Source organism: Mizuhopecten yessoensis, unplaced genomic scaffold, assembly GCF_002113885.1.
Source record: "Mizuhopecten yessoensis strain PY_sf001 unplaced genomic scaffold, ASM211388v2 scaffold10963, whole genome shotgun sequence".
In the NCBI taxonomy this organism is placed as follows: domain Eukaryota; kingdom Metazoa; phylum Mollusca; class Bivalvia; order Pectinida; family Pectinidae; genus Mizuhopecten; species Mizuhopecten yessoensis.
Window position 1 is genome coordinate 573,525 of NW_018408809.1, and position 10,480 is coordinate 584,004.

Genomic DNA, 10,480 nt, shown 5'->3' on the forward strand with positions numbered 1-10,480 from the left:
GGTCAGGTCTATAATATGATGTGTATGGTTATATAGGGGCCTATGTCCTGGTCAGGTCTATAATATGATGTGTATGATTATATAGGGGCCTTTGTCCTGGTCAGGTCTATAATATAATGTGTATGGTTGTATAGGGGCCTTTGTCCTGGTCAGTTCTATAATATGATGTGTATGGTTATATAGGGGCCTATGTCCAGGTCAGGTCTATAATATGATGTGTATGGTTATATAGGGGCCTATGTCCTGATCAGGTCTATAATATGATGTGTATGGTTATATAGGGGCCTTTGTCCTGGTCAGGTCTATAATATGATGTGTATGGTTATATAGGGGCCTATGTCCTAGTCAGGTCTATAATATGATGTGTATGGTTATATAGGGACATATGTCCTGGTCAGGTTTATAATATGATGTATATGGTTATATAGGGGCCTATGTCCTGGTCAGGTCTACAATATGATGTGTATGGTTATATAGGGACATATTTCCTGGTCAGGTTTATAATATGATGTATATGGTTATATAGGGGCCTATGTCCTAGTCAGGTCTATAATATGATGTGTATGGTTATATAGGGGCATATGTCCTGGTGATTTTTGTACGAATGAAGGTTTTCGTGTTTGCAATATGATGCCACTAATCTTCTACAAAATTACTTTATATTTACTATAAGAAAATTAAGGCTGTATTCTGCGGGATATTTGCCTTGACTTACAATGATCAGAAGATAATGAGCTGTTTTCATCTTAAACAGTGAAGACCAGTAATTATTTCTTTACCTGCAGTTTTAGGAGTCGTTTGATTCGTTGAGCACCAGGTAGAGAGAAGACGCTGCCTTTGTTATCACAGATAATGCCAGACGACTCCTGCTTGACCTCTGAGTCACTCTGGGACAATTTTCTCTGACCATCACTGTTCTGGGGCGACAGATTAGGTTTTGTGCTGGTATTTAATTCCATCAGTGACCGGCGTCGTTTGTTAGGTCTTTCCTCGGCTTCACTCTCCGACGGACTTTCAGTAATGTCTATTTCAATCTTCTCTATCCTAGGTATTGCACTCTTCTTTTGGTTCTGTGCAGCGATGGCTGCTTTTAGCGCAGCCGCAGTCTCAGCCTCAGCCTTCCTTGCTTGGGCCAGTTTCAGTATCTGTATTTTCTTGGCATATTCCTCTGCTAGTCGTTGTAACCTTTCCTTTTCTTCACTCTCCACAGGTATGTTCTTGTTTTCTTTACCCTTCAAAGTTTTCTTAGCTGCTTTCTGTAACAAAAACGAAAAAAGAAATTGGAAATGAAAATATTTTGCTTGATTTAACCAAATATTTGTCTCACATTTGGATTCAACAAATTTAACTAACATTCGTGTTCATGAACTGTTACATGAATTTACCTTATAATAGTGTAAAATATCTCCATTTATAAATCATCATATATAATAGTGGACAATATAACCTTTGCATGTCTTTTTTGTTGAATGAGAAATATTTTATGTCTTATGCCCAACTTATGCATAGTTGAATATATTTAATATAATAATAATATACAATATTTGATATAGCACCCTATCTAGCTAACATAAGCCATTCTAAAGCGCTTTACAGTACAATTAGCATATACATTAATCAATACAATTTTGAGGAATTCGCAGGAGCTGCCCTGTCAGGTGCTAACTACTATTCCTATCCCACCTGGCTTATATCTCCATATGTGTGTATGCCTGCATGTGTGCTGGAGATATGTGTTCTGTTTGTAGTGGGGCCGTGCTTCCAATGGCATGATTTATAGTGCCACCTCACTATAATGCTACAGCACAGATACCGCAACATCCACCCCAGACCAATGTATACTCCACCAGGGTTGTTGGAGTTGTGTGGACAGGAGAAAAACACTTTCTCTGTATATCCATGCATACAACGACTTCGGGAATCGAACACCGGACGCCTTTGTGGAAGGCCGGAGTGTTAACCACTCGACTAATCTGCCCGTATTCTTATTATACACATAAGGGCTATTCCATTAAAACATACCCCTACCCCCGGACGGCAAGATATAGAACTTCTGTGCATGGTTGGTGCGAGCAAAAGAAAGCTTCTGTACCACATGCTGATCTGGAGAAAATCACTTCTGTTCATGGTCTATTATTATCCTTCATTTTAAATAACATCTCTGGCATTGTTGCAGTACTTTAAACCTACAGCTAATCTGGGCAGATAGCATGTGTTTGTCTTTTTTTATTTCATGTTCTGTCTTTTTTCTTATTTCAATGTCGGGAAACGCTCACTTCATGATCGGGACTGTCTCAAATGGTTAAGGGGAGATAACACTTACATTACATACAGGGCTTTCAAAAGAGGATGGCGGACTGGAAAGCTTGGAGTGTTGAACAGGTCTGCGGCTTAGCCAGCTGCAGACCCGCATACCTGTTCCACACGGCAAGCTTTTCAGTTGAATGGGTTAGGGACCGTAACAGGGAAATTTACTTGAATATAAGAGATTTAACATTCAAAAATCGTCTCGTTCTGCAATAAACTGACGTATTAATCACGATGAAACTGACTGAGTATATGATTACCCAAATGTCAATGACCACGTGTCGGTCAACTTTTCCCCTTATAGGTAGTGCGCAATTGATGATATATGGAAATGTAGGTGTTTGTGGCCTCTGATTTGGACTCAGTTTACAGATGAAAAGTCATCATTTTATAAAATGGTGAAAGTCAGGTGCATGTAAAGCTTTTCGGTAATTTTAAAACAAAACACGATCAGAGTTATAATACATCATTTGGAATCGACATTGATGCAATATATATATATACATAATTTGGATGATGCAACAAGACTTGAATATACGAATTAACAGAAATATATTGCTTCTATGGGTGGTCCTAAAATCCAGAAATATAGTTCTATGCCATATACCTCCTGGAAAACCCCCACAAATCACCAACAAATGATTTTATTAACCCTTCTATAACTGTACCTCATTGACCAGAGTGACGGAGATGTTGTCCACCTTGTTTTTCTCCGAGGCCTTCACAGCCACTACAGTGCGGGGTTTATACGAGGCCCCGAACACTGTCTGTCCAATGTGTAACACCTTCTGTTCCAGCTGCTTAAAGGCCTCCTGCTTCTTATAGATATTGGCTCTGAACGTACGCGCCTGTAAAAAACTCAGTATTAGGATCAAGAATGAGCCACGATATTTCAAACAACAACACTGCTGGTGTAAATATGAATACATTAGTCTTTTGCACAAACCATTATTATCTATATGAGAGAATAACTAGGAACTACAATTAATCAATCAAACAATAATGTATTAAATTTATAAGATCATTGGTTCAACATCAGCAATATTTAAAGAAGCAATTTAAAAAGGTTTTAATTGAGATTTTAAGGAAGACACAGATTGCAGTTTTCAGAATACTTTACAGAGATGTTCCTCTGTGTTCAGAATACTTGATAGAGATGTTCCTCTGTGTTCAGAATACTTGATAGAGAGGTTCCTCTGTGTTCAGAATACTTGATAGAGATGTTCCCCTGTGTTCAGAATACTTTATAGAGATGTTCCTCTGTTTTCAGAATACATTATAGAGATGTTCCTCTGTGTTCAGAATACTTTATAAGAGATGTTCCTCTGTGTTCAGACTACTTTATAGCGATGTTCCTCTGTGTTCAGAATACTTTATAGAGATATTCCTCTGTGTTCAGAATACTTTATAGAGCTATTCCTCTGTGTTCAGAATACTTTATAGAGATGTTTCTCTGTGTTCAGAATACTTTATAGAGATGTTCCTCTGTTTTCAGAATACATTATAGAGATGTTCCTCTGTGTTCAGAATACTTGATAGAGAGGTTCCTCTGTGTTCAGAATACTTGATAGAGATGTTCCCCTGTGTTCAGAATACTTTATAGAGATGGTCCTCTGTGTTCAGACTACTTTATAGAGATGTTCCTCTGAGTTCAGACTACTTTATAAGAGATGTTCCTCTGTGTTCAGACTACTTGATAGAGATGTTCCTCTGTGTTCAGAATACTTGATAGAGAGGTTCCTCTGTGTTCAGAATACTTGATAGAGATGTTGCTCTGTGTTCAGAATACTTGATAGAGATGTTCCCCTGTGTTCAGAATACTTTATAGAGATGGTCCTCTGTGTTCAGACTACTTTATAGAGATGTTTCTCTGTGTTCAGAATACTTTATAGAGATGTTCCTCTGTTTTCAGAATACATTATAGAGATGTTCCTCTGTGTTCAGAATACTTTATTGAGATGTTCCTCTGTGTTCAGAATACTTTATAGAGATATTCCTCTGTGTTCAGAATACTTTATAGAGATGTTCCCCTGTGTTCAGAATACTTTATAGAGATGGTCCTCTGTGTTCAGACTACTTTATAGAGATGTTTCTCTGTGTTCAGAATACTTTATAGAGATGTTCCCCTGTGTTCAGAATACTTTATAGAGATGTTCCCCTGTGTTCAGAATACTTTATAGAGATGGTCCTCTGTGTTCAGACTACTTTATAGAGATGTTCCTCTGTGTTCAGATTACTTTATAGAGACGTTCCTCTGTGTTCAGAATACTTTATAGAGATGTTCATCTGTGTTAAGACTACTTTATAGAGATGTTCCTCTGTGTTCAGATTACTTTATAGAGACGTTCCTCTGTGTTCAGAATACTTTATAGAGATGTTCATCTGTGTTCAGACTACTTTATAGAGATGTTCCTCTGTGTTCAGAATACATTATAGAGATGTTCCTCTGTGTTCAGAATACTTTATTGAGATGTTCCTCTGTGTTCAGAATACTTTATAGGAGATGTTCCTCTGTGTTCAGACTACTTTATAGAGATATTCCTCTGTGTTCAGACTACTTTATAAGAGATGTTCCTCTGTGTTCAGACTACTTGATAGAGATGTTCCTCTGTGTTCAGAATACTTTATAAGAGATGTTCCTCTGTGTTCAGAATACTTGATAGAGAGGTTCCTCTGTGTTCAGAATACTTGATAGAGATGTTGCTCTGTGTTCAGAATACTTGATAGAGATGTTCCCCTGTGTTCAGAATACTTTATAGAGATGGTCCTCTGTGTTCAGACTACTTTATAGAGATGTTTCTCTGTGTTCAGAATACTTTATAGAGATGTTCCTCTGTGTGCAGAATACTTTATAGAGACATTCCTCTGTGTTCAGAATACTTTATCGAGATGTTCCTCTGTGTTCAGACTACTTTATAGCGATGTTCCTCTGTGTTCAGAATACTTTATAGAGACATTCCTCTGTGTTCAGAATACTTTATCGAGATGTTCCTCTGTGTACAGAATACTTTATAGAGATTTTCCTCTGTGTTCAGAATACTATATAGAGATGTTCCTCTGTGTTCAGAATACTTTATTGAGATGTTCCTCTGTGTTCAGAATACTTTATAGAGATGTTTCTCTGTGTTCAGAATACTTTATAGAGATGTTCCTCTGTGTGCAGAATACTTTATAGAGACATTCCTCTGTGTTCAGAATACTTTATCGAGATGTTCCTCTGTGTTCAGGCTACTTTATAGAGATGTTCCTCTGTGTTCAGAATCCTTTATAAGAGATGTTCCTCTGTGTTCAGACTACTTTATAAGAGATGTTCCTCTGTGTTCAGAATACTTTATAGAGATGTTCCCCTGTGTTCAGAATACTTTATAGAGATGTTCCTCTGTGTTCAGAATACTTTATAGAGACATTCCTCTGTGTTCAGAATACTTTATCGAGATGTTCCTCTGTGTTCCGAATACTTTATAGAGATGTTCATCTGTGTTCAGACTACTATATAAGAGATGTTCCTCTCTGCTCAGAATACTTTATAGAGAAGTTCCTCTGTGTTCAGAATACTTTTGAGAGATGTTCCTCTGTGTTCAGAATACTTTATAGAGACGTTCCTCTGTGTTCAGACTACTTTATCGAGATGTTCCTCTGTGTTCAGACTACTTTATAAGAGATGTTCCTCTGTGTTCAGACTACTTGATAGAGATGTTCCTCTGTGTTCAGAATACTTTTTAGAGATGTTCCTCTGTGTTCAGAATACTTTATCGAGACGTTCCTCTGTGTTCAGAATACTTTATAGAGATGTTCCTCTGTGTTCAGAATACTTTATCGAGATGTTCGTCTGTGATGGTGATCACTGGACATGTAATTCACTTGTTATACCCCAATACTCACTACCCAGTGGACTAGTAAATGTCAGTGCTTCATTAGGGCAATGACTAGAACAGATAGTCCACACAGGGCAACATCTCAAAAGCATTCTGAAAACTGCAATTTTTATTTTTAAATTCACTTGAAATTTTTGAACTTGCACATCCAAATTAAATATGATCCGATACTTATAAAGTGCACCTGAAACCTTGATCATTTTAGTTTAAAGTTTGATAAGGAAATCATTTATTTTTACTCTCTCATGAAGAAAATGATCTCACACACTTATAGCAAAGACACATTGAAACTAGAAAATAAAAGTCTGCCGTTTACAGAAAATGTGAACTAATATGTTTTTATCATCACTTACATGTTTACGGACTTTCTCAAACTGTTCCCTATTAGCACCAGCCACTTTCTCAGCAGCCACAAGTTGTTCCTTGAGTTTGAGGACATTGTCTTGGGCGAGTTTGGTATTCTTGTGGTACTTTGAAGCCTTACTTAGCAACCCCTTGAAAATAGCCTGCTCCTGTAGAATGCTGATCCTGCAAAGGCAAACACAATTCATATCTATAAATAGTGAACAGCACATCAATTGAAAATTAATTGGGCACTCTACAAATCGTTTATAATCTTATTGTAACTAGTGTAAAATCTCAGACAGTCATCACAACCACCCTTTGTCAACTTAGTTATACAGGCTTCTAGATGTTACAGCTCTGATAATCCTGGTAAATCATCAATAAATAGTGTTGACAAGGTCGGTTAACCACGAAACAAAGCCTCTAAGCACCTCTGTTTATTCATCTCCTCTTCATATTTGCGGATTTCCATTTCTTCAGTATCAGCGTGTTTTGCAGCACTCTCATTGTTCTGATTACTCTAAAACAGAAAGGTTTGTATGCTGAACTGTGTCACTAGAATCACATAATTAATCTATAGTACATCAGGCCTGGGTTTAAACTACTACTGTATACTGGGAAACTTTTCCCCAGTCTTTCAACCTATGCCAATAAAATCCATTTTTTACCAACTGTTATTTCACCCTTCACATTTGATTATTATGTTTATCATATCACTTACAACTGTTTAACCATGATAATATATTAGCCCTCACTGCGGTTAGGGCAAAGGCAAAAATTAAACTGCAGTGAAATTTCCCTGAAACTACGCTGGTATACAGGAGTATATTTAAAAAGTTGTCTTCTAGCAGGCTCTCAACCATATACACTCAACTCCAGACAGTAATGTCTTATTGAGGTACAAATCAAGCCCCTTTAGCAAGTCCTGAGCCATGTTATCTAGACATCCTGAACCAAGCCCTCTTAGCAGGCCATGGACCATGTATAAATAACTTACATCAAGACTTCCAAGCTAGTTGAATGCCCTCTCAGCAGGTCCTGAACCATGCATGCATGACTTACTTAAAGATGTTCTAGCTAGTTCAATGAATAATGCCCTGGACTATGTATAAATGACTTGCATCAAGACTTCCAAGCTAGCTGAATGAATAATGCCTTATCAGCAGGTCCTGAACCATGTATACATGACTTAAATCAAGATTTTCAAGCTAGTTGAATGAATCATGCCCTCTGTGCAGGCCCTGGACAATGTTTAAATAACTTGCATCAAGACTTTCAAGCTAGTTGAATGAATAATGCCTCATCAGCAGGCCCTGATTCATGTATACACGACTTACGTACACTTTCTAGCTAATTAAATGAATCATGCCCTCTCAGCAGGCCCTGAATTATGTATACATGACTTACATCTACAGACATCCTAGCCTCATTAAGGAATGAATCCAGTCCCCCTAGTAGGCCCTGTACCCCCCTAACAGGGGTGGGGACGTCCTCCTCCTCATCAGTGGAATCCTCATTTAAGTTAATGACCACAGGAGCTTGTATAGGAACCTGATGGATAAATGTTATTATCATGTAGTCATCGAGGCAGCATTATCAATTTCTTTTTTAAACTGAACTTTTATAATTGTTTAGAAATTGATTTTAAAGATATTAAACATTGCTGAACAGATTATAGTAGAACCTTGTTAATCTAGAATGATATATCTCAAACCTTGTTTTCTGGTCTGTTAAGATCAGCTGATTATTCCTGTTCTATTGAACTGAAAAGCTCATCATTACATGTAAGCAGCGTCCAGAGTATTAAGATGATACTCCACAGTACTGAAACATTACACAAATTAATGCATGCTCCTAACCATATATCTATCACAAACAAGACTATTTCAAATTGTTCAGTTTCTGTTGTCAAGGAGTTTTACTGAAAAAATAAAGACATGTCTTTATTTACCTGAGCCATCGTTACCAATTCAGGAAGTTTCTTTCTTCTTTTTGCCATAACTATTAATTTGTTGAGTTGTATGTTGTGTACAGAGGCTGATTTGGGGAGAGGAGCAGGAGATATACTACGCGAGGACACAGGAGATACTTCCTCCGATTTTATCTAAAAATTCAAGACATCAAAATTAAATACACAATATTAAGATTAATCAATGATAGATATCTGATATAACTAGCAGTATGACATTTAATTAGGACACTGCTTGCTACATCACAGTATTTGTATTTCCTTTGTACAGCTCTAAGATAAATCCACCAACCAAAAATGTTATTATATAAACCAATAACCGCAAGAGGTATTGCATGCAAAACAGAACGAATGGAAGAAACCATCTAAAAAGATTAAGTATGACAGTTTAAAAAGAATCATGAATTGAAGAAATCATTGAAAAAGATTAAATTAATCAGTTAAAATTTCATGAATCGAAGAAACCAACAAAAAAGATTATTTTGAATGCAAATATATAAAGAATGAAACGCAATCTTTTCCTTTTTATAATGGAAATATGCAACACAGTTCTGTTCCTAAATATTACTTCAGGCACTCTCAAAGAATAGGAACGGAACTGTGTTACGTACCATCATAAATGTTGAAAACATACATTTTAATTCCTAATTGTTCTACAATATTTTGGCCGTCATCAGACACACAATAACTGTACTAATGGAGATGAACCATCTAGAGATAGAGGGACATGTATTGATTAGGTTTAACACACAGTACCTCAGTTAACAAGACAATTACTCAGGTAAGCACTCAGCTACTCAACATACCTCCTCTTTCACTTTGTCTCTCTCCTTTTGTTCCTTCCTTTTGACTGCCATCGACCTCAACAGCTCAGCCCGCAACATGGCAGCTTCATCTCCAAAGACTTCCTCGTCTTCATCTTCTGGCATGTGTTTTGGGGGAGGGGGAGGAGCCATATCAGGAGGGGGTTCTAGTGGGNCAGGATCAGAGTTGGGGTAAGGCATCAACGTAGGATAGCCTACCGCTAAATCCCAGATGTTTTCTGTGTCTAGCAACAGGTTACTTTGCATGTCCATGGGTTGTGTCTGTCGACAAAAATACACCAAAATGTATTAAAGATATTATGCTTCAAAATTTAGAATCTGTTATCACTTTCACCTCAAGCTAAGTAATTTTCTCATGTAATATTATGTTAATGGAATATTCAATGACTCTGAGCATAACTTGGAGTGGACATATAGTGGTAGTGACATATCTGCAGCTGATTGAGCATTGACTACACCAGATATAAGCCTGCTACAAGTTCTGTGACTAGTGGTACATAGTAGCATTAATTCTTTTTATGAAACTACTTTTCAAATTTTCCAAAGCCACAACTATTATTATTATTCAAATTGTCTCCCGTACAAAAAAAAAAGATGAAATATATTGCTAAGTTTAGTTTATTTTATCACATAATAATCTTTGTCATATTGGGTTTTTTCTTCAGATTTTTTTTTTTTTTTTTTAAAAAANACAATCTTTGTTGGGGTTTTTTCTTCAGAAAATTAAAAATAATAATTTTAAACAATTAGATTACATCATTTTCACAAAAAGATATGCTCACATTCTACAATAAAACTGACACAGAGAAAATGTCTGGGTCTTCCTGTTATGATGCCCAATCGTCCTAGTGACAAGTCCAATTTACTGGCCTTCATAGTCCACCAACACTAGAGGTTATAGCCCCCATGATTCTGAAGTCCACCAACACTAGAGGTTATAGCCCCCATGATTCTGAAGTCCACCAACACTAGAGGTTATAGCCCCCATGATTGATTCTGAAGTCCACCAACACTAGAGGTTATAGCCCCCATGATTCTGAAGTCCACCAACACTAGAGGTTATAGCCCCCATGATTGATTCTGAAGTCCACCAACACTAGAGGTTATAGCCCCCATGATTCTGAAGTCCACCAACACTAGAGGTTATAGCCCCCATGATT

The 10,480-nt window shown here is 37.1% G+C and overlaps 1 protein-coding gene across 1 annotated transcript in view; it reads right to left on the reverse strand.

Annotated features, from left to right (window-relative positions):
• The window catches only part of LOC110464130 (zinc finger C3H1 domain-containing protein-like), an 86,578-nt gene that overhangs the window by 64,344 nt on the left and 11,754 nt on the right, over positions 1-10,480 (reverse strand). The window contains 7 exon segments of the mRNA XM_021519194.1: positions 780-1,256; positions 2,976-3,155; positions 6,536-6,710; positions 6,959-7,047; positions 7,935-8,078; positions 8,479-8,631; positions 9,303-9,581. Coding sequence (XP_021374869.1) covers positions 780-1,256; positions 2,976-3,155; positions 6,536-6,710; positions 6,959-7,047; positions 7,935-8,078; positions 8,479-8,631; positions 9,303-9,581 — 1,497 coding nt within the window.